Genomic DNA, 26,041 nt, shown 5'->3' on the forward strand with positions numbered 1-26,041 from the left:
CGCCCTTATAAAAGGGGCCTGAGAAAGCTCTCCTTCTGCATATGAGAATACAAGAATTCTGAAAGCCAGAAGAGGACCCTCACCCCATCATGCTGGTACTCTGATTTTGAACATCTAGCCCCCAGAACTGTTAGAAATAAATTTCTGTTGTTTATAAGCTACCCAATCCCTGAAATTTTGTTAAAGCAGTCTGAAGGGACTAAGACATGGCCCAAATGAACTAAAACACTAGTTTCAAGACTTACAATATTAATTAAAAAATGGAATTATAATAAATGTTTTTAAAATACACACAAAATGCTGTTCTATATAAAATCACCTGGTATGGTAGGCAGAATACTAAAATGGCCTCCATGATCTCCATCCCTAAAGTTATGCTCTGTATAATCCACTCCTTTTAGTGTGAATACAACCCGTGACTTGCTTTTAGCCAAGAGAATATTGCACAGTGATGAGATGCCAATCCACTCATCTGTAAAATGAAAATATAGGTACAGTATTATGTATTTGACCTGTGAACAACATGGGTTTGAACTGCCTGGGTCTACTTATACAAGGATATTTTTCAATGAATACTGTACCTATATTTTCATTTTACAGATCTTTATATCAACTAAGTATAGGGAAAAGTGTGTTCGATTAGAGATCACAATATGTGGAATCAAAAGAACTAGGGTTTGGGGCTTCCCTGGTGGCGCAGTGGTTGAGAGTCCACCTGTGCTCCACGACAGGAGAGGCCACAACAGTGAGAGGCCCGCATACCGCAAAAAAAAATAAAAAATAAAATAAAATAAAATAACTAGGGTTTGAGTCCTGACTCTACCCTAGCTGTTTTGCCTTCCTGCCCTTTGGTGAGTCATTTATCAATTCCTTTGTTTTTGAGGCAGAGATAGCAGTATGCAAATTTTCGACTGTGAGGGAGGGGACGGCATTCCTAAACTCCATGTCGTTCAAGGATCAACTATATAGCTGAGGTGATAAGGTGTCACTCTCATGATCATATTATATTGCATGAGACTGTCTTAGCAAGAAAGAGAGACTCTTTGCTGGCCTTAAAGAAGAAGTGAGATGCTATAATGTAAACTGCTTATGGAGAAGGCCACATGGCTAAATGCCCCAGTCCTACAACTGCACAGAACTGAAATTTGCCACATCTACTTAAGCTTGGAAGAGGACCCCAAGTGACCAAAAAAAGCAGAGCCTAGCCAACGCCTTGACTGCTGTATGGTGAGGCCTTGAGCATAAGGCACAGATTAGCCACGCTCAGACTCCTAAGCCATTCAAAACTATGAGACAATTTAAATTGTTTTAAGCTGCAAAATGTGATGTAACTTGTTATGCAGAAACAGAAAACTAATACCATAAAGTTGTTCATTTTATACTCAGTATTTCAAGCAGTACTCTCATTTTCTTTGCAAATTTATGTTATTTGATTCTTGAATCATGCAGGTACATACTTGTAGGACACTTAAGTCCAGCCACTCATGGGATGAGAGTGACCAAATGGGTGACATGATGCTCTGATAGTTAAGAAGTTAACTTGTAGCAAAAGAAAGTTTACCAAAGACAAGATGAAACAAAGGGTTACTTGTATTCTTTTCATTGGATCACATAAAAAAGAGTGGGCTATATTTACAATCTCTGAAAATTTTTCCTATTTGCTTCTTGCATCTCTTATACCTTCTTAAAATAGATAGGGAAGCTATTGTTTTACCCATTTTAGTGATGAAAAATATGAAGTTCAAGTAGGTTAAAGGGACTTGTCCAATGTCACTTAACTAGTAAGTCTGCTCTGACTCATAATATGATGGTCTTTCCTCCATGATACTGCCTATAATTGAGTGAACTATGGTAATTTTCATAACCTTGACAGTAAATGTGTCTAAATTTACCATTTGGTTTTCGAAACTTGCTGAGAAAAGCCAACTGACAAGAAAGAAGTATCTTAGGAAGAAATTTAGTACACATATACACTCACAAACACACATACATACACACCTATATTCATATACATACTAATATCATCTATATATACAATTATCAGAGCCTTATTAATCACATTTAGATGCACAGAGAGAGATTCTGTGTTACCTGGACTTGAGGCATATCTTCTTTTACTTTAAGCTCTTTCACTACAGACTTCTTCCTGAAAAAAAAAATGTTTTTAAATATATCATGATATTTTATGATATTTGCATGACTACTTTGCTTTCTTGATGAGTACTCAAACCATTTTAAAGAAATGAAATTTTGAGAGGTGCACCCAAAATGATGGAGTAGGAAGACCCCAAATTTACCTCCTCCCACAGGCACACCAAAATTACAACTATTTACAGAGCAACTATTGATGAGAATGACATGAAGACTACCAGAAAAGTAAAGATATTAAGAAGTAACCACAATGAGATGGATAGGAGGGGTAAAGACTCAGTATAGTGAAGACCCACATTCCTGGGTAGGTGACCCACAAATGGGAGGATAATCACAATTGCAGTTGTTCTCCCCCAAGGAGTGAGGGGTCTGAGCTCCACATCAGACTCCCTACCCCAGGGGTCCAACCTGAGAAGATGAGCCCCAAGAACAATATGCAAGCCCTGTTGGCCTGTGAAGGCCAACAGGGCTTGCATATTGGAGAGCAGGAGGGCTGTAGGAAACGTAGATCCCACTCTTCTGGGACATGCAAAATCTAACATGCTGAGTCCCAGCGTAGTGGTGGTAATTTAAAAGGAGCCAGGGTCAGACCCATTTGCTGATTTTGGAGAGCCTCCTGGAGAGGTCGGAGGCAACTGGGACTCCCCTTGGGGACACAAACGCTGGCGGCACCCATTTTGGGGAGCTCATTCTACCATGAGGACAAGGTGCTCTCAAGCACCATTTTGGAATCCTCCCTCTAGACTATTAGTACCAGGGGCTTACCCCATTCACCAGCAGGCTGATACTAGCCCAAGGAGCCCCTGACCCCCAGCCTGGGTACCCAGCCCTGCCCACCAGCAGGCCAGCAACCACCACATGAGGCAGGATCTGGCACCCTACCTCAGGAAACAAACACACAAAATCTCAAATAAACAATCTCACCTTACACCTAAAGGAAGTAGAAAGAGAAGAACAAATAAAGCCCAAAATTAGTAAAAGGAAATAAATAGTACAGATCGGAACAAAAATAAATCAAATAAAGACTAAAAGAAAAAATAAAAGAGGTCAAGGAAACTATGAGCTGGTTTTGAAAAGTTAAACAAAACTGACAAAACTTTATCCAGATTAAACAAGAAAAAAAGAAAGAGAGGTCCCAAATAAATAAAATAAAAAATGAAAGAGAAATTACAACTGACACCACAGAAATACGTAAGAAATTAGTACAAACAATTATACACAATAAATGGACAACCTAGAAAAAAATGGATAAATTCCTAGAAATGTACAATTTCCCAAGACTGAATCAGGAAGAAACAGAAAATATGAACAGAGTGATTACCAGAAATGAAATTGAATCAGTAATCAAAAACCTCCCAATGAACCAAAGTCCATGACCAGATCAATTCAAAGGTGAGTTCTAACAACCATTAAGAAAGAGTTAACACTTACCCTTCTCTAACTATTCAAAAAATTTAAAGAGGAGGGAACACTCTGAACTCATTCTATGAGACAAGCATCACCCTGATATGAAAACCAGATAGAGACACCACAAAAAAGGAAAGTTACAAATCAATATCACTGACAAATATAGATGCAAAAATCCTCAACAAAATATTAGCAAACCAAATTCAACAATACATTAAAAGGATCATACACCATGATCAAGTGGGATTCTAACTATGGTTGCAAGGATAATTTGACATCCAAAAATCAACTAACATAATAAACCATGTTAACAAAACAAAGAATAAATATCATATGATCATCTTCATAGATGCAGAAAAAGCTTTTGACAAAGTTCAAAATCCATTTATGAGAAAAACTCTCAACAAAGTAGATACAGAGGGAACATACCTCAACATAATAAAGGTACTATATGAAAAACCCAAAGCCAACATCATATTCTACAAGAAAAAGCTGAAAACATTTCCTCTAACATCAAGAATAAGACAAGGATGCCCATCACCTTTATTCAACATAATGTTGAAACTGAAGTCCTAGCCACAGCAATCAGACAAGACAAAGATATAAAAGGAATTCAAATTGGAAAAGAAAAAATAAAACTGTCATTGTTTGCACATGACATAATACTACATTTACAAAATTCTAAAGATGCTACCAAAGAAGACTATTAGAAACAATAAGTGAACTCAGTAAAGTTGCAGGATACAAAATTAATATACAGAAATCTCTTGGGTTTCACACACTAACAACAAACTATAAGAAAAAGAAATTAAGAAAACAATCCCACTCATAATTGTATCAAAAAGAATAAAGTACTTAGGGATAAATCTAACTGAGGAGGTAGAAGACCTGAACCTGGAAACCTGTAAGAAAGTGATAAAAGAAATTAAAAATAACATTAACAAATGGAAAAATATTCTATGCTTATGGAGTGGAAGAATTAACATTGTTAAAATGACATACTACCAAAAGAAGTCTACAGACTCAGTACAATCTCTATAAAAATACCAATGGCATTTTTCACAGAACTAGAACAAATAATTCTAAAATTTCTATGGTAACACAAAAAGACCCCAAATAGCCAAAACAATCTTGAGAAAGAACAGAGCTGGAGGTAGCATGTGCCCTGATTTCAACCTATACTACAAAGATACAGTAATCAAAACAGTATAGCACTGGACAAAAACAGACACACAGTTCAATGAAACAGAGTAGAGAGCCCAGAAATAAATTCATACATATATGGTCAATGAATCTAAGACAATGGAGGCAAGAATATACAATGGGAAAAAGGCAGCCTCTTCAATTAATGATGTTGGGAAAACTGAACAGCTACATGTATTGTAGAAGAATCAAACTGGACTACATTCTCACACCATATACAAAAGTAAACTCAAAGTGGATTAAAGACTTAACTATAAGGCCTGCAACCATAAAACTCCTAGAAGGTAACATAAGTGGTACACTCTTTAACATTGGTGTTAGCCATATTTTTGGTATATGTCTCCTCATGCAAGAGAAACAAAAGGAAAAATAAACAAATGGAACTACAGCAAACTGAAAAAAGCTTTTGCACAGCAAAGCAAACTATCAACAGAATGAAGAGTCAGCCTACTATATGGGAAAAGATATTCCCAAATGATACATGTGATAAAGAGTTAATATCCAAATACAAAGAACTCCTACAACTTAACATCAAAAAAACCAAAAAATCTGATTTTAAAATGGCAGAGAACCTGAATAGACATTTTTCCAAACAAGGGGTCTAGATGGCCAACAGGTGCATGAAAAGATGCTCAACATTACTAATCACCAGGGAAATGCAATTTAAAACCTCAATGAGGGGCTTCCCTGGTGGCGCAGTGGTTGAGAGTCCGCCTGCCGATACAGGGGACATGGGTTCGTGCCCCGGTCCGGGAAGATCCCACATGCCGTGGAGCGGCTGGGCCCGTGAGCCATGGCCGCTGAGCCTGCGCGTCCGGAGCCTGTGCTCCGCAACGGGAGAGGCCACAACAGTGAGAGGCCTGTGTACCACCAAAAAAAAAAAAAAAAGAAAGAAAAAAAACCCTCAATGAGATATCACCTTACATCTGTCAGGATGGCTATTAGCAAAAAGACAACAAATAACAAGTGCTGCAAGGATGTGGAGAAAAAGGAACCCTTGGTGCTTTGTTGGTGGAAATGTAAATTGGTGCAGTCACTATAAAAAAAAGTATGGGAGTTCTTCAAACAATTAAAAATAATACTACCATATGATCCATCAAGTCCATTTCTGGGTATTTTTTCAAAGAAAACAAAAACACTATCCCAAAAAAATACATGCACCCCTATGTTCATTGATCATTATTTATAAATGCCAAGATATGGAAGTAAACTAAGTACCCATCAATAGATGAATGGATAAAGAAGATGTGTGTATATACAGATATAGATATACAGATATAGATATAGATACCATATATATGATGTAATATAACTCAACCAACAAAAAGAATGAAATCTTGCCATCTGTGACAACATGGATTGTCAGACAAAGAGACAAATACTGTATGATTTCACTTATATATGGAATCTAAAAAACAAATGAACAAACATAGCAAAACAGAAGCAAACTCATAGGTACAGAGAACAAACTGGTGGTTTCCAGAGGGGAGGAGGGAAGGGGAATAATTAAAATAGGTAAGGGAGATAAAGAAATACAAAATGCCAGTTATAAAATCAATAAGTTATGGGATGTAATGTATAGCATAGGGAATATAGTCATTAACATCATAATAACTTTGTGTGGTGACAGACTTATCATGGTGATCAATTTGTAATGTATTAAAATATCAAATTACTGTGTCATATACCTGTAACTAATAAGCCAATTATACTTGAATAAAAAAGAAAGTAAAATTTCATAAGAAATTCATATTTTTAAAAGCCATAAAATCCATAAAGGTTAAATGATAAATAATTGAATAACATTTCTCAAACTGACATCTCGTTGGTATGATTAAAATATGGTACATTGAGATGGGAAAAGGATTTCCAAAGTACATTGGTCATTTTTCCTTCTCTGGTCATCTTTTCTTTTCTCAAGAAAAGGCCATTTGTCTGATGAATTTCTTTTCAGAATTTGTGGAACGCTATAAAGTTTGAATTCATAGTTTTGTTAATAAGCTATATATTTATATGAGGGTTTGAGCAAGCAAATTCCAACTGCATAAATTATATTAGTAAAGAAAATATTCTCTTGGTAAGGCCACTTTACAATAACCCATATACATTAAAAACAGATACTTTTTTTAATAAAATAAGACAACCAAGAAGTACAGTAAAAAGGAAGAGCCCAGAATGGGGAGAGGGATTAACATACAAATTACAAATCATTAGCGAAACCATCAAGAAAACACTGTAAATCCTTTTTTCCCTAAAATTATTTGTATTTAATTGTTTACCTATTCCTGAATATCTTGTGATTTATTCTACTCTAACCCATTTTTAGTTCTTTGCTCTTCACTTCTCAGCTTTCTCCCATAATCATATCCTGGTCTGCTTATAAAACTATATATTTGCTAATGCTATGCTTTTTTAGAAACCTGTTAATAAGTTATATTTATATGACCCTAAATTGTATAAAATGAAAATATAAGTTTATAAGTAAAAAATATTAACAAGTATCTTTATGTCTTACTCTTCTGAATCTTCAGATATTCCTTCGTCTTTTTTCTTCTCCATTTTCATAGTTTTCTTTTGTCGCTCACTTGTAGCCTTTGGTTTCTATGTAGTTTTATATAAGCCAGAAATAAACAGTTAAGGAGACCATAAATTAAAGGTAAATACATGATAATACACATTACTAAGATTGCCATTTTACTTTGAGAATCACTATACTATGTTTCAAGGGAAATTATCTGAATAAAAGCAAAACAAAATTAATGATATAGGCTGAATGTTTGTTATAGTGCTTTACAGAATGTAAGTTGCAAATAAGCTAATACATATCAAACAATTAAATTCCTTGACAAATTACAGTCAGTTCTGCTATAACATTGCATACAACATCCTGAAAATCACCTCACTGTGAAAAATCGTATGATAAAAACTGCAGGATATATGAGGAAAATGGGGTAAGGTGCACAGAACGCAAAAAAACTGTCGATGATACATTAAAAAAAATAAAAACTTAAGAACATTAATCCAGTTTTATACAGTTAAACGATTAAGAAATACATACTACGAGAAACATAGCTCTTTATCTTGAATAAGACATGAAGCTTGTTTTTGGAAATAAGCATCAAACAGATTTCAACTTGTGAGTTATTATGCAGTATGCGAAGGAAGGCTATCTGAAATTGGATGAAAAGTTTTAACACCATATGTGGACTGGTGTGGTCCACAATACACATGGTAAACCGAAGAAGCTTGTAGAAGCTGTTTTTCTACATTCACCTAGTACTATTTTCAGATGAATTTGTGCATAAGCAAATGTAAAATTCACATTATGCTCAAACTGTTCTGTCATGTTGTAACAAATCTGCATTTCAAAACAAATATTAGAGCAGAATTGACCACAGGTTTTAAAGTATTCTTGAACTACTATGTAGTAGTGGATTATTTTCTACAAGGAAGTATAGAAAAAATTTGACAATTAGAGTATTGAAACTTTTAGATGAGCTTAATAATAGACACTACTAGGTATTGGGAGATTATTTCCTATTTCAGACCACAACCTCCAACAGATACCAAATTCACTGTAGCAAAGTTCTCACAAGTTAAACCCCAAGTGTAACAATTCCTATAAAATATAGAAAATAAGTATAATAATAACATTTTTAATGAGAATTGTTAAGGTTGCCAAATAATTTTCCAGTTTAAACACGAGTTTTGGTACATATTTCCTACTAAGAAAAATCTAATATACTGGCAATCAAAACATACTTAAATAACGAAAGGGAAAAAAGACTAAAAAATAACGAACAGATCATCAGTGAGTTGTGGGACAACTTCAAGAGGATTAATATACTTACAGTTGGAATTCATGGAGAGAAGGGGTGGGAAAAGAGAATAACTATTTGAAGAAATAATGGCCAATTTTTTTCAACTTTGATGAAAACTGTATATCCACAAATCCACAACAGTACAAGGAAAACTAACCCCCAAAATACATCATAATCAAATTACTTAAAAGCAGCAATAAAAAGAAAATCTTAAAAGCAGACAGCGGAGAAAAGCAGAATACACACAAGAATAAACAAGAAAACAGATTTCTTGTAAGAAATAATGCAAGCCTGAAGACAAAGGAGCAATATCTTTAAACCACTCAACCTAGAATTCTTTATCCAGGAAAAATATCTTTCAAAACTGATGGCAAAAGAAATTTTTTTTGGTCTGGAAATCAAAGAGGTGAAAGAATTCAGCAGCAGCAGCCCTGCACAATAAAAAAAATAAAGAATCCTTCAAGGAGAAGAAAAATGATACCAGATAGAAATAAGAAAATACACAAAGAAGAATACCACAAATGATAATTATGTGGGTAAATATAAAGACTGTTTTCCTGTTATTTAAATCTCTATAAAAGGTAATATTTTACAGCAAAATTAATAACAATGTGTTGTGCAGTAAAATGTATAAAAACAATTGCACAAAGGCCAGAAAGGGACAAATGAAAGTGTGTTTCAAGACTCTTATATATGAAGTGATTCGATGTCATTTGAATAGAAACTACAGTAAGTTAAAAACAAGACTGTAAACCCTAAAGCAGCCAATAAAGCAACCCACTGAGCAGCAAATTAAAAAGTAATACAGATTTTGCTACCTGAAAGTAGGGTGCTGTTGCAACACATAACTAAAACTATGGAAATGGCTTTGAAATAAGGCAATAGTGGCAGAGGCTGGAAGAATTTTAGGTTTTGAAAGAGAAAGAGAGACAGAAAGGCAGGCTGACTAATCACAAGAAACAAGAAAACATTCCCCTTAATATCAGGAACAAAACAAAACAAAATGCCTGCTTTCATACTGTCTATTCAGTATTATTCTAGAGGTCTTTTCCAGTGTAGCAAGGCAAGAAGAAGAAAGTATTACAAGTTGGAAAGCAAGAAAATTTAGGCAATCATTTACAGATACTTCAATTATGAAAGTAGGAAATAAAAATCTAACCATTATGATAGTGTAGCTAGGTTTGTAGATGGAAAATTCAATATACAAAAATTTGTTACATTTCTCTAGCAATAGCTTTAAAATATTTTGTAAGATACAAATAACATAGCATAAAAATACAAAGTACCTAAGATTAACCTAACAAAAATGAATAAGAGCTTTATGAAGAAAATCATAAACACTGATTGTAAGCATTACAAAACTTTCCAAAATTGTGACATTTAATGTTTGTAAACAAAAAGATGTATCTTGATATCCTATATGTAAATCTCTCAAATTTGATGTACAGCTTGAGTGCAATAGTAGAATTTGACAAATTAACTCTAAAATTTACAAGAAAGTGCAAAGACCAAAAACAAATAAATTCTCATATATTACAAGGTGGGTTAACTTGCCCACAAAATACCAGGACTTACTATAAATATATAATCATTAAAGATCTCAGTCATTGGTGTAGGAATACACAACACCAATAGAACAGAATAGAAAGAACAGAAACAAATCTTTTTATGCAGTAATATTTTCTAGCAATAGCATACCAAAATATATATATCTAGGATCTCCTATTTAGGAAGCTATAGTAGAAAGCCAGATGATGGCAGAAGTGGAATAAATAAGGAGTCAGGCTAATGTAACTGTGGTTGGCACTCTGCAGAGCCAAGGGGAGCTGCAGGTACAGTCTCAGCTCTCCTGTTATTTTCCCAGCCTTTGCCCTGTGTAATGATGAAGATGCCATAAAAATATTGGCAGGAGTCCCTCCCATCAGGAAGCTTGCACAAGTCTCTTAGATAGCCTCATCCACCAGAGGGCAGACAGCAGAAGCAAGAACTACATTCCTGCAGCCTGTGGAACAAAAACCACATCCACAGAAAGACAGACAAAATGAAAACGCAGAGGACTATGTACCAGATGAAGGAATAAGACAAAACCCGAGAAAAACAACTAAATGAAGTGGAGATAGGTAACCTTCCAGAAAACAGAATTCATAATAATGATAGTGAAGACGATCCAGGACCTCGGAAAAAGAATGGAGGCAAAGATTGAGAAGATGCAAGAAATGTTTAACAAAGGCCTAGAAGAAATAAAGAACAAACACACAGAAGAATTAAAGAACAGAGATGAACAATACAATAACTGAAATGAAAAACACACTATAAGGCATCAATAGCAAAATAACTTAGGCAGAAGAATGGATAAGTGACCTAGAAGACAGAATGGTGGAATTCACTGCCATGAAACAGACAAAAGAAAAAAGAATGATAAGAAATGAAGACAGCCTAAGAGATCTCTGTGACAACATTAAACACACCAACATTCACATTATAGGGGTCCCAGAAGGAGAAGAGAGAGAGAAAGGACCTGAGAAAATATTTGAAGAGATTATATTTGAAAACTTCCCTAACATGGGAAAAGAAATAGCCACCCAAGCCCAGGAAGCGCAGAAAGTCCCAGGCAGGATAAATCCAAGGAGAAACACACCGAGACACATAGTAATCAAATTGGCAAAAATTAAAGACAAAGAAAAATTATTAAAAGCAACAAGGGAAAAACGACAAATAACATAGAAGGGAACTCGCGTACGGTTAACAGCTGATTTCTCAGAATAAACTCTACAAGCCAGTACGGAGTGGCACAATATATTTAAAGTAATAAAATGGAAGAACCAAGATTACTCTACCCAGCAAGGATCTTATTCAGATTCGATGGAGAACTCAAAAGCTTTGCAGACAAGCAAAAGCTAAGAGAATTCAGCACCACCAAACCAGCTCTACAACAAATGCTAAAGGAATTTCTCTAAGTGGGAAACACAAGAGAAGAAAAGGACGTACAAAAACAAACCCAAAACAATTAAGAAAATGGTAAGAGGAACATACATGTCGATAATTATCTTAAATGTGAATGGATTAAATGCTCCAATCAAAAGACACAGGCTTGCTGAATGGAATACAAAAACAAGATCCATATATATGCTGTCTACAGGAGACACATTTCAGACCTAGGGGCAAAGACAGACTGAAAATGAGGGGATGGAAAAAGATATTCCATGCAAATGGAAATCAAACTGGAAATCAAAAGAAAGCTGGAGTAGCAATACTCATATCAGAAAACTAGACTTTAAAATAAACAATACTACAAGACACAAGGAAGGACACTACAGAATGATCAAGGGATCCATGCAAGAAGGAGATGTAACAATTATAAATATAATATATACACCCAACATAAGAGCACCTCAATACTTAAGGCAAATGCTAACAGCTATACAAGAGGAAACTGACAGTAACATAGTAATAGTGGGGGAATTTAACACCTCACTTGCACCAATGGACAGATCACCCAGACAGAAAATGAATAAGGAAACACAAGCTTTAAATGACACAACAGACCAGACAAATTTAATTGATATTTATAGGACATTCCATCTGAAAACAACAGATTACACTTTCTTCTCAAATGCACATGGAACACTCTCCAGGACAGATCACATCTTTGGTCACAAATCAAGCCTCGGTAAATTAAAGAAAATTGAAATCATATCAAGCATCTTTTCCAACCACAACGCTTTGAGATTAGAAATCAATTACAGGGGAAAAAATGTAAAAAACACCAACACATGGAGGCTAAACAATACGTTACTAAATAACCAAGAGATCACTGAAGAAATCAAAGAGGAAGTCAAAAAGTACCTAGAGACAAATGACAAGAAAAACACGATGACCTAAAACCTAAGGGATACAGCAAAAGCAGTTCTTAAGAGGGAAGTTCACAGCTATACAATCCTACCTCAAGAGACAAGAAAAATCTCAAATAAACAATCTAACCTTACATCTAAAGCAACTAGAGAAAGAAGAACAAACAAAACCCAACGTCTGTAGAAGGAAAGAAACCATAAAGATCAGAGCAGAAGTAAATGAAACAGAAACAAGGAAAACAATAGCAAACATCAATAAACTAAAAGCTGGTTCTTTGAGAAGATAAACAAAATTGATAAACCTTTAGCCAGACTCATCAAGAAAAAGAGGGAGAGGACTCAAATCAATAAAATTAGAATGAAAAAGAAGGACACCGCAGAAATACAAAGCTTCATGAGACACTACTATGAACAACTCTATGCCAATAAAATGGAAGACCTGGAAGAAATGGACAAATTCTTAGAAGGCATAACCTTCCAAGACTGAACCAGGAAGAAACAGAAAATATGAACAGACCAATCACAAGTAATGAATTGAAACTGTGATTAAAAATCTTCCAACAAACAAAAGTCCAGGACCAGATGGCTTCACAGGTGAGTTCTCTTTAGAGAAGAGCTAACATCCATCCTTATCAAACTCTTCCAAAAAATTGAAGAGTAAGGAACATTCCCAAAATCATTCTACGAGGCCACCATCACCCTGATATCAAAACCAGACAAAGATACTACAAGAAAAGAAAATTACAGACCAATATTACTGATGAATACAGATGCAAAAATCCTCAACAAAATACTAGCAAACAGAATCCAACAACACATTAAAAGGATCATACACCATGATCAGGGGGATTTATCCCAGGGATACAAGGATTCCTCAGTATATGCAAATCAATCAGTGCGATACACCATATTAACAAATTGAAGAATAAAATCCATAGGATGTCCACTCTCACCACTATTATTCAACATAGTTTTGGAAGCCCTAGCCATGGCAATCAGAGAAGATAAAGAAATAAAAGGAATCCAAATTGGAAAAGAAGAAGTAAAACTGTCATTGTTTGCAGATGACATGATACTATACATAGATAATCCTAAAGATGCCACCAGAAAGCTACTAGAGCTAATCAATGAATTTGGTAAAGCTGCAGGATACAAAATTAATGCACAGAAATCTCTTGCATTCCTATACACTAACAATGAAAGATCAGAAAGAAAAATTAAGGAAACAATCCCATCACCACTGCAACAAAAATACTAAAATACTTAGGAATAAACTTACCTAAGGAGGTAAAAGACCTGTACTCAGAAAACTGTAAGACACTGATGAAAGAAATCAAAGATGACATAAACAGATGGAGAGATATACCTTGTTCTTGGATTGGAAGAATCAATATTGTGAAAATGACTATACTACCCAAAGCAGTCTACAGATTCAATGCAATTCCTATCAAATTACCAGTGGCATCTTTTCGAAAACTAGAACAAAAAATCTTAAAATTTGTATGGAGACACAAAAGACCCCGAACAGCCAAAGCAATCTTGAGGGAAAAAAAACGGAGCTAGAGGAATCAGACTCCTTGACTTCAGACTATACTACAAAGCTACAGTAATCAAGACAATATGGCACTGGCACAAAAACAGAAATACAGATCAATGGCACAGGATAGAAAGCCCAGAGATAAACCCATGCACCTATGGTCAACTTATCTGTGACAAAGGAGGCAAGGATATACAATGGAGAAAAGACAGTCTCTTCAATAAGTGGTGCTGGGAAAACTGGAGAGTTACATGTAAAAGAATGAAATTAGAACCCTCCCTAACACCATACACAAAAATAAACTCAAAATGGATTAAAGACCTAAATATAAGACCAGACACTATAAAACTCTTAGAGGAAAACATAGGAAGAACACTCTTTGACATAAATTACTGCAAGATCTTTTTTGACCCACCCCCTAGAGTAATGGAAATAAAAACAAAAATAAACAAATGGGACCTAATGAAACTTAAAAGCTTTTGCACAGCAAAGGAAACTATAAACAAGACGAGAAGACAACCCTCAAAATGGGAGAAAATATTTGCAAATGAACCAACAAAGGATTAATGTCCAAAATATACAAGCAGCTCATGCAGCTCCATATTAAAAAAACAAACGACCCAATCCAAGAATGGGCCGAAGACCTAAATAGACGTTTCTCCAGAGAAGACATGTCTTCTCCAGAGAAGACATGTCTAAAACAGATGGCCAAGAGGCACAGGAAAAGCTGTTCAACATCACTAATTATTAGAGAAATGCAAATCAAAACTACAATGAGGTATCACCTCACACCAATTAGAATGGGCATCATGAGAAAATCTACAAACAACAAATGCTAGAGAGGGTATGGAGAAAAGGGAACCCTCTTGCACTGTTGGTGGCAATGCAAACTGATACAGCCACTACGGAGAACAATATGGAGGTTCCTTAAAAAACTAAAAATAAAATTACCATATGATCCAGCAATCCCACTACTGGGCATATACCCTGAGAAAACCATAATTCAAAAACACACTTACACCCCAGTGTTCATTGCAACACTATTTACAATATCCAGGTCATGGAAGCAACCTAAATGCCCACTGACAGATGAATGGATAAAGAAGATATGGTACATATATACAATGGAATATTACTCAGCCATAAAAAGGAACGAAATTGGGTCATTTGTAGTGAGGTGGATGGACCTAGAGACTGTCATACAGAGTGAAGTAAGTCAAAAAGGGAAAAACAAATATCGTATATTAATGCATGTATGTGGAATCTAGAAGAATGGTACAGATGAACCTGTTTGCAAGGCAGAAATAGAGACAGAGATGTAGAGAACAAACGTATGGACACCAAGGGCGGAAAGCAGGGGGGTGGGGTGGTGGTGGTGGGGGGTGGGATGAACTGGGAGATTGGGATTGACATATATAGACTAATATGCATAAAATAACTAATAAGAACCTGCTGTATTTAAAAAAATAAAGTAAAATTCAAAAAGAAAAAATAAGGAGTCAGCAAAGTATAGGCCAAATCTGCTCTGCTGCCTGTTTTGTAAATAATATTTTATTGTAACACAGCCATGGTCATTCAGTTATGTATTTTCTGTGGCTATTTTCATATCACAGCAGCAGACTTGAGTAGTTGCAACATAGACCCTATGCTCTACAAAACCTAAAATACTTGGCCTTTACATTAAACTTTCCTGACACCTGAAATAAGTAAATGGCTAAGATATTAATTAGGGAAACATTACCAAGTACAGTGGACACCAGCTATTTGTGCCCAGTATCCTTTTTCCATTCTGTTAAGAAACAGCACCAGATTTAGAAGTGTTCTTCAACTCCCTCATCTCAAACTGTCTTGGTGACATCTGACCCCAAGCAAGACCAGTAAGATACAATCATCTAAAAATTGACATTGTAGAAGGGAAGTAGTAGAGCTTAGTAATTCCAGAACCAGTATCCAAAGGGATGGGAAGAAAACAGTCATAAACTCCCTCTCTAAAATTTCCCTGAAAGGACGGAAGTAGTGGCTATCCATGAATTTCTGTTATTTTAACTCTAAGAGTTGTCCTGGTTCTATCTCTCACCAAACATGTTGTTCAATTTTCCCTCAATTCTTTGAGTTACCCTACTAGCCATCCAATACATTTCTTGCTTTAAATAGTGTCAGTTTCTCCTGCTTACAAAAAGTAAAATAAAACCCTTAACTGACACACATTAACATCTGGCAGACATGGTTCTTGATTACTAAAGTTGGTTGCCTATGAAAATAAAATTATTAAGAGATAATATCAGTTAGTAAAGAAAGCTCACTCTGGAAGAAAATTGATATAGTTGTTATTAGAAATCCTGACTTTAACATAATTCTGTTAGCCATTATTCTCTTCCTACCATCCCCTTCTCTGAAAACAGGCTATCTCTCAGATCTCTTGGTCACCACCTTTGTGTGGATATAATATTGCTACTGTATATGCAGTAATGCTCCTTCCACATTTCTCATTCACACTTCCATACTTCTTTAGGTTTTCACATACAAAATCTAAAGAAACAGTATAAGAAAGTAAAACCAGAAACTGCTGCAACATTTTCAAGTCATGTACAAAGCTCCAAAGATTTTGAATGTGGATCTAACAGTGCATGATTAAGTGTTGAATCCTTACACTTGGCCAGACTATTCAATCATTTACTATGACAATTTACTGCTTTATTTTAATTTTTTTTATTTTTATTCCCACTGGGACCTATACCTAGATGAAGCTATTCCTAATTCAACTTATGTGACAGCCCTGGTCTTACATTTGACACTTATGTAGGATCACTGCTTCTTTAACTGATTAAGTAGCAAATCTGGTACTACTTCTGCTTCCTCCTCTACTAAGGAGGAAATACCAAGTTACCAACATTAGTAGATTCAAGAGTATTTTTCTTCATTCTATGTTAATTTTGTGTCAAAACATACATCTTATATTTTTACATAGTTAAAAATTTGCTTCTAATCCACCATTTGACTTCATTGTGTATAGTTTGAAATTTATAAGCTATATAAAAATGGCAGAGGAGGAGGGGAAAAAAGGAAACAAATTCTATCCTTGGTATTTCTATTCACTCTATGTAGTAAGAGTGAACTGGGACACACACATTACACAGTTGCAAAGAATACAATAAAATGCATTTAAAATATATTTGTAAACCTAATTTATTGATATTTTAATAAAGTTAAATATTTGGCTTAGACATACCTTTCAGAATGTTTCAATTTTATGTCTGCTTTTCATAGCATCCTTTCAGTTTTGATAGCTAATATGGTAATTTAGGACTTCCCTGGTGGCACAGTGGTTAAGAATCTGCCTGCCAATGCAGGGGACACGGATTCGAGCCCTGGTCCGGGAAGATCCCACATGCCACAGAGCAACTAAGCCCGTGTGCCACAACTACTGAGCCTGCGCTCTAGAGCCTACAAGCCACAACTACTGAACCTGCGTGCCACAACTATTGAAGCCCACATACCTAGAGCCCGTGCTCTGCAACAAGAGAAGCCACCACAATGAGAAGCCTGCACACCACAACTAATAGTCCCCACTCGCTGGAACTAGAGAAAGCCTGCGTGCAGTAACAAAGACCCAATGCAGCCAAAAATAAATATAAAATAAATAAATTTTTTAAAATATATGGTAATTTAGAATATAGCATTATCTTATTTTTTTAAAGCACAGCTGCTACCAATTAGTAATATTGGTATGTATGCCATTTTCAGACACTAAAATTAACTAACCTCTGTACTCTTCAACTTTTGTAGTTCATTTTCCAGCATCAGTTTCTCCTCTGACAACACTTGGAGGTCACTTTGAATCTGTGTGTTTTTCTAAAAGAAATATTATAACTTCATTAATAATGAAAAGCAAACATATCAATATAGAGAGGTTATTTGGGCACTTAATTATTAAAGTAAGAAAGTCTTCATTAACTCATAAAAATAATGAACCATTGGTATTAATCTGCATAGTGAAGTTATAATTGGTGTTGAAAGAGGCAAAGGAACTATCAGTGATAGTGGAATTTCAAAAGACTGTGGGAGGGGCTTCCCCGGTGGCGCAGTGGTTGGGAGTCCACCTGCCGATACAGGGGAGGTGGGTTCATGCCCCGGTCCGGGAGGATCCCGCATGCCGCGGAGCGGCTGGGTCCGTGGGCCATGGCCGCTGGGCCTGCGCGTCCGGAGCCTGTGCTCCACAACGGGAGAGGCCACGGCGTTGAGAGGCCCGCATACCGCAAAAAAAAAAAAGACTGTGGGAATGGAATATTACTCAGCCATAAAAAGAAACAAAATTGAGTTACTTGTAGTGAGGTGGATGGACCTAGAGTCTCATACAGAGTGAAGTAAGTCAGAAAGAGAAAAACAAATACCGTATGCTAACACATATATATGGTATCTAAAAAAAAAAAAAGAAAAAAATGCTTCTGAAGAACCTAGGGGCAGGACAGGAATAAAGATGTAAACATAGAGAATGGACTTGAGGACACGGGGAGGGGGAAGGGTAAGCAGGGACAAAGCGAGAGAGTGGCATGGACATATATACACTACCAAATGTAAAACAGATAGCTAGTGGGAAGCAGCCGCATAGCTGAGGGAAATCAGCTCGGTGCTTTGTGACCACCTAGAGGGGTGGGATAGGGAAGGTGGGAGGGAGACGCAAGAGAGAGGGGATATGGGGATATATGTATACATATAGCTGATTCACTTTGTTATAAAGCAGAAACTAACACACCATTGTAAAGCAATTATACTCCAATAAAGATGTTAAAAAAAGAAAAAGACTGTGGGATGTTATAGTTCAGTATTTTAGAAACGAAGTGTTTCTGAGTGACAATTAAATCTAATAAAATCAAGAGAATAGACAAAGCTTTCCAGCTCACATATGCATAAAAATCTCTTGAATAAACTCTCTTGACATATCCTGACAATTTCTAGACTGTATTAACAACATCAAGGACAAAGTGCAATTTCAAACTGAAAGCACTATACTTACAGCCTCTAACAAAACTTGCTCACTCATAGCTCTGAAAAACAACCAAAAATATAATGTATTATAATTTTAAATTTATATTTTTATGTAATATGCTTATATATTTTCTTTGTAAAAACCTTAATATAAATAAGGTTAGAGTAAACTTTGACTAGCATTCCAAAAATTCAATGCTTTTCCTAGAGATACTGTTAGCTTGCTGTGTCTCTTCCCAGAACTTGTTCCATGGATTTATATAACACTTCACGTACCCTTTCAATTCTATACTTTTTGTTAGTGGGCTGGATGTCTGTTTTGTTTTCTTTTTCACATAAATGATATTGTATATGATGTTCTCAACTTTTCCACTTAACACAATTTCTGAGATGTATTTATATCGGTAAACATAGATTTCTCTCACTCCCTTTAAATACAACTTCTTATTCCATAGCAGGGTTTGGCAAACTTCTTCTGTAAAGAGTCAGATGGTAACTATTTTAGACTTTACAGGCCAGGTGATCTCTGTCACTACTACCCAACTCTGCAAAAGCAGCTACAGATGATGGGTAAATGAATGGGTATGGCTACGTTCTAACAAAACTTTATTTACAAAAATAAGCTGCAGGCTAGATTTGACTCATGGACTGCAGTTTGCTGACAACTGTTCCATAGTATGGATAAACTATATTTTTTTGACTGAGTTTTTATTCATTATAATGAGAATTTTTTAAAGCTTAAGATATGATTAACATATAATAAAATTCATTCATTTAAAATATACAATTCAATGGCTTTTAATATATTCACTAAGTTGAGTAACTATTACCCCTATCTAATTTTAGCACATTTTAATTACCCCGGAAAGAAATGCTGTAGCCATTAGCACTCACTCTCCATTTCTCCCAGAACTGCCTAAGCCCTGGCAGCCATCAGTCTATTTTCTGTCTCCACAGATTTGCCTATTCTGAATATTTCATACAAACAGAATTGCACAGTATGTGGTCTTTTGAGACTGTTTTCTCACAACTAGCATAGTGTTTGTATCATGTATCAGTACTTTGTTCCTTTTTATTGCCAAATAATATTACATTGTATGAATATGCTCATTTTATTTATTCATTCATCAGTTTATGGACATTTGGGTTGTTTCCACTTTTGGGCTATTATGAATAATGCTACTATGAACATACATGTACAAGTTTTTGTGTGGACCTATGTTTTCATTTCTCTTAGGTATAAACATAGGAAAAGAATTTCTGGGTCATATGTTAACTAAATATTTAACATTTTGAGCAACTGACAAACTGTGTTCCATAGCAGATGTACCACTTACATGATGTACCAGCAATGTATGAGGGTACCAATTTCTCTACATCCTTTCCAACAATTGTTATTGTCTGTCATTTTTATTATAGCCATCCTAGTGGTTGTGAAGTGGTGTATCATTGTAGTTTTGATTCCCTAATGACTAATGATGTTGAGTATCTTTTCATGTGCTTATTGACCATCTGTATATCTTGTGTGGCAAAACGTCTATTCGGATTATTTGCCCATTGTTAAACATGGTTATTTATCCTTTTTATTACTGAGGTGTAAGAGTTCTTATGTATATTCTGGGTGCAAGTCCCATATCAGATACATGATTTATGAATAGTTTTCACATTCTATGAGTTGTCTTCTCACATTCTTAATTGTATTAAGAACCTGCAGCACAAGTTTTTAATTTTTATGTTGAGTTTATCTATCTTTTTTTTCTGTTGTTGGTTGTGCTTTTGATATCTTATTTAAGAAACCATTGACTGGGACTTTCCTGGTGGTCCAGTGGTTAAGAGTCTGTGCTTCCAATGCAGGGGTCCTGGGTTCCATCCCTAGTTGGGGAACTAAGATCCCATGTGCAATGCAGTATGGCCAAAAAAATTTTAAAAAGAAAGAAACCATTGACTAACTCTAAGTCAAAAATATTTACTCCTGTGTTTCTTTAAGAGGTTTATAGTTTTAGCTCTTAAATTTAGGTCTTTGGTAATTTTGAGTTAATTTTAGTGCATGGCACAAAGAAAGGATCCAACTTAATTCTTTTGCATATGGATATCCAGTTCTCCAAGCACAGTTATTAAAAAAACTATTCTTTCCTCACTGAATTATCCTGGCCTCCATGTTGATAATCAGTTAACTATAAATAAATGTAATGGTTTATTTCTGGACATCATTTCCATTCATTCTATTCCATTGATCTACATAGGTCTATCCTCATGCCAGTACGACATTGTCTTAATTACTACAGGTGTATTTAGTTTTAAAATCACTAAAGTATGAGTCCTCCAACATTGTTCTTCTTAAGATTTCTTTGACTATTCTGGGTTCCTTGTATTTCCACATGAATTTTAAAAGCAACTTGCCAATTCATGCAAAAACAAAGTTGGGATCTTGATAGAGATTGCATTAAATCTGTAGATCAATTTGGGAAATATTGCCGTTTTAAGATTAGTTAAGTCTAACAGTCCATGAAAATGGGATGCCTACCTGTTTGAGTATTCTTTAAAGTACTTTCAGTGTTTTGTAGTTTTCGGTGCACAAGTCTACCACTTCTTTTGTTAAATTTATTCTCATTCTCTTTGGTGCTTTTGTAAATGGAATTGTTTTATTTCATTTTTGGAATGTTCCTTGCTAGTGTATTACTTTCCTATGCTATGACAAAGTGTCACAATCTGCGTGACTGGTGACTTAAAACAACAAGAATTTATTCGCTCACAGTTCTGGAGACTATAAATCTAAAACTAAGGTGTTGGTACAGCCATGCTCCCTCTGAAAGCTCTAGGGGAGAATCCTTCTTTGCCTCTTCCAACTTCTAGTACTCGCAGCATAACTCCAATCTCTGCCTCCATGACTGTCTTCCCTCTGTGTGTATTTGCTTTCTACAATATTATTATAAGGATACCAGTCATATTGGATTAAGGGCCCATCCCCCTCCACTATGACCTCATCTTAACTAATTACATCTACAATGACCCTATAGCCAATTAAGTTCATTCTGAGGTACTAGAAGTTAGAGCTTCAACATGTATTTGGGGGGGGGGGGCGGGGCACAATTCAACCCATAACAACTAGTGTATTAAAATATAATTGATTTTTATTTATGAATCTTGTATATTGCAACCTTGTTAAATTAATTTACTTCTAATAGTTCTAATAGATCCCTTAGAATTGTCAATAGATAAGGTCATGACATCTGCAAAAAGAGGTAGTTTTCATTTCCTTTTCTTCTCTAAATGCCCTAGATAGAACCTCTACTACAATGGTCGACAGAAGTGGTAAGAATGTCCTATTTTGTCCCTGATCTTAGAGAGAATATATTAAGTTTTTTCACCATTAAGTTTTTTCTTTAATATATTAGAGAGAATATATTATGATGTTAGTTATAGGTATTTGTAGATAGTCTTTATCAGATTAAGAAAGTTCCCTTCTATGCCTAGTTTGTGGAGTATTTTTTATCATAAAAGGCTATTGGATTTTGTCAAATGCTTTTACTTTGTCTAGTAAGCTAATCACGTGATTTTTTCTCCTTTATTCAATCAATATCATGTATTACATTTATTGATATCTGCATTTTATTTATTTTTTTATAAATTTATTTATTTTTGGCTGCGCTGGGTCTTCGTTGCTGCGTGCGGACCTTCTCTAGTTGCAGTGAGTGGGGGCTACTCTTCATTGTGGTGCACAGGCTTCTCACTGCAGTGGCTTCTCTTGTTGCAGAGTGCAGGCGCGCGGGCTTCAGTAGTTGTGGCTCATGGGCTCTAGAGCACAGGCTCAGTAGTTGTGGTGCGTGGGCTTAGCTGCTCCACGGCATGTGGGATCTTCCCAGACCAGGGCTCGAACCCGTGTCTCCTGTGTTGGCAGGCTGATTCTTAACCACTGTGCCACCAGAGAAGCACAATATTTGCATTTTGAACCAACTTTGCATTCCTGGGATAAACCCCACCTGCTTGTGGTATATAACCTTTTTTATATGTTATTGGATTCGATTTGCTAGCATTTTGTTGAGTATTTTTGTGTTCATATTCATAATATATTGGTCTGCAGTTTTCTTGTGACACTGTGGTCTGACTTTGGTATCAGAGTAATACTAGACTCATAGCATGAGTTGAGAAGTATTAACTCCTCTTCTACTTTTTGAAAGAGTTTGTAAAACAGTGGTATTAATTCTTCTTTAAATATCTGATAGAATTCATCAGTGAAGCCATCTGAGAATTTCTTGTTGGGAAATATTTTAATTAGTAATTGAATCTTTTTACTTGTTTCAGTTATACTCAGATTTTCCAGTTCTTGAATCAGTATAGTCTGTCTTTCTAGAAATTTGTCCATGTCATGTAAGTTGTCTAATTTGTGGTCATACAGTTGCTCATAGAATTCCCTTACAATCCTTTTACCACAGATGATTGAGCCATACTCCTACTAACAAAAAATGTAATTCTTTCTAGATTTTTGCTATTATCACAGTGATACGATAAATTTCTTTTTACATATGCCTCCTTGAGAATAGTCCTTTCTCTAGGGTAGATTAAAAGAATAAGGCAACCGTTTTGTTGCTATTGTTAAATAAACTATGCTAAATTGTTCTTGAAAGTGGGCAATTTCTATGGTACTAGCAATTTAAGAGTATTTATTACACTACATCTCTGTCAAGACTTGATATTAGAAAACTTCTACTTTTTGTTAAACTGATGGGGGAAAAAATGTATTGTTGCTGCTTTGCTTTCTATTTCCCTGATTACATATCAGATTGAGCATCTCCTAAAATGTTTATTGGCCATTTTTTGTCTCTTCCTTAAATATCTATCTATCTATCTATCTATATATATATATATGTACTTTGCCTATTATTTGAAGGTTGTTTGCCTTTTTGTGGAATTATATATTCTTATTATCACTCTTTTCTTCTATATGCACACATATTTTCTCCCATCCACTGCTTATCTTTTAACTTTGATTCATTTCTGAAGATACTTTTAATTTCAATAGTCAAATGCCTTCCCTATATTTATGATTCTGTTTTCTGACATTTATGTCTGTAATAAACATTAAATTTAATTTTTTGCATGGAGTGAAGACTCTGTCATTATCTTCTAACCAAATGGATGCCTTTTGCCTTGCCAGTGCCCTAACTGGTCATTGAACTTCATTCAAGACTTTGAATTTGCCACCTTGGAATTATGATAATTCCACCTTTGACATAACATACCTACCTGTGATACATGTACCTGGGCTAAAGACAGTTTGAAAGGCAAGACAGCTTATTATCCTTCCTTCTGACTCTTCCGCCTCTTTAGAAAACACATCATGATAGATTTCTTAATAGGCCTGCTGTCCCCTCAGGACTACACATGATTCTGGTGATGGGCAATATTGTCACCGATGTTGACAACTTCATTCCCAAGATTAGTCACCAGATCTAAACACTCTCTTCACCAAAGAGGTACTATGCCTTGGAAAAAATACCCTGCAATCCAATCTCTACTTGTAATCCCAATATGGCCCATAATTGAAGAAAGAACTTTTCAAGGTCCTCTGAGTCTATGATTACTTGTCCATTTCCCACTATCCACAGACCAAACGGCTAGACAATGCATTGACCAGATCCTGAAAAAAAGGTATATCAGCTTTCCCCAAGGACTAGCATGATTGCCCTAACTTGTTACTGTATAATTCATCCATAATAACGAAATACAATCCTTTTTTCTAAATGTTATCCTATATTATGGTTTTCATCCCACCACATCTGCTTACCACTAAGCACCTCATAGGTAGACCCCACTCCTTTTTCTGGGAACCCCCGACCCCACCCCTCTGAATTAGTATAATTCCTAAGAAAGCTTACATGACCATAAGCCTTCGATTAGAGCTGACTGGTCCAGAAATAGGCACCTGCCTCTGGCTGCACTGACAATTTTCTCACCAAGGACTTTTAGACTTGGGAAATTCAAATATTATCCCTCAGAGTAACTAAAACTGAAAGATTAGATTTAGGAATTGTCAGCAATCAGGGCCTCCCACCCATAGGCAAAAAGTTAAAAAAGAAAATAGAAGGAAGAAAGAGATCTGCAATAGGAGAAAATGAAGCTCTTGTACAGAGGGGGAAAAAGTATCTTGATAGTGTTCAAGTTCTGGTTTATACTTGTTTCTGAAATTGAGCCATATTGCTGTTGTCTTCTTAATAAAATTCATCTTTTGCTCAGACCAATTTGAGTTGGGATTTTGTCCCAAGCACTCAGCCACATGACAGAAGTTCAATAAACACAAGATACTCTTAAAATGTTAGTGTAGTTTTAAGCTTCAATGACTTCAGAAGTATAAATGCTACAAATTTACCCCAAAAATAAACATTTGAAAGTTTAATTATTTCCATTCTTTAACACATTTAGTTTTGTGAATTTTAAATAAATTAATTTTTTTCAGTCTCTCTGACTGAATATGGAAAATGCTGACCCAAACAGAATTTAACCAAAAAAAATTTACTATTCAAAAATTTTTAAATAAGTACAAAAGAAATGTACATAATCAAATTTCGAAATGGTGTCTTTTGAACAGTTGTATCATTATCGTCTCCAAATTATTAATTCTTAAAACTGCACTAAGACTTGCCACAGCCTGTTAAAGGATATAACTGTAACAGGCTGTTAAATGGAGGCATCAACTAAGACTCTAAGCCCACTGCTTGTATCATGAGGAATATTATATTCCAATAAAGATGTGGAAAAAAATGCAAAAAAAAAAAAAAAAACTAAGAAGAAAGAAAAAACAGAGGGACTTCCCTGGTGGTGCAGTGGTTAAGAATCCGCTTGCCAATGCTCAAACACGGGTTTGAGCCCTGGTCCGGGAAGATCCCACATGCCACAGAGCAACTAACCCGGTGCACCACAACTACTGAGCCTGCGCTCTAGAGCCCACGAGCCACAACTGCTGAGCCCACGTGCCACAACTACTGAAGCCCACGTGCCTAGAGCCCGTGCTCCACAACAAGAGAAGCCACCGCAATGAGAAGCCTGTGCACTGCAAAGAAGAGTAGCCCCCGCTCGCTGCAATTAGA

At 35.6% G+C, this 26,041-nt stretch overlaps 1 protein-coding gene across 19 annotated transcripts in view; it reads right to left on the minus strand.

Annotated features, from left to right (window-relative positions):
- Positions 1–26,041, minus strand: part of CCDC7 (coiled-coil domain containing 7) — a 271,954-nt gene that overhangs the window by 196,497 nt on the left and 49,416 nt on the right. For all 19 annotated transcript variants that reach the window (XM_073801610.1, XM_073801617.1, XM_073801609.1 and 16 more), the window contains exons 11-14: positions 18,985–19,015; positions 17,733–17,822; positions 7,277–7,362; positions 2,092–2,146 (exon numbers count right to left, since the gene is read on the minus strand). In XM_073801610.1, the coding sequence (XP_073657711.1) occupies positions 2,092–2,146; positions 7,277–7,362; positions 17,733–17,822; positions 18,985–19,015 (262 nt within the window). The remainder of the gene's footprint in view (positions 1–2,091; positions 2,147–7,276; positions 7,363–17,732; positions 17,823–18,984; positions 19,016–26,041) is intronic.

The sequence above is a fragment of the Tursiops truncatus genome, chromosome 2, assembly GCF_011762595.2.
Source record: "Tursiops truncatus isolate mTurTru1 chromosome 2, mTurTru1.mat.Y, whole genome shotgun sequence".
In the NCBI taxonomy this organism is placed as follows: domain Eukaryota; kingdom Metazoa; phylum Chordata; class Mammalia; order Artiodactyla; family Delphinidae; genus Tursiops; species Tursiops truncatus.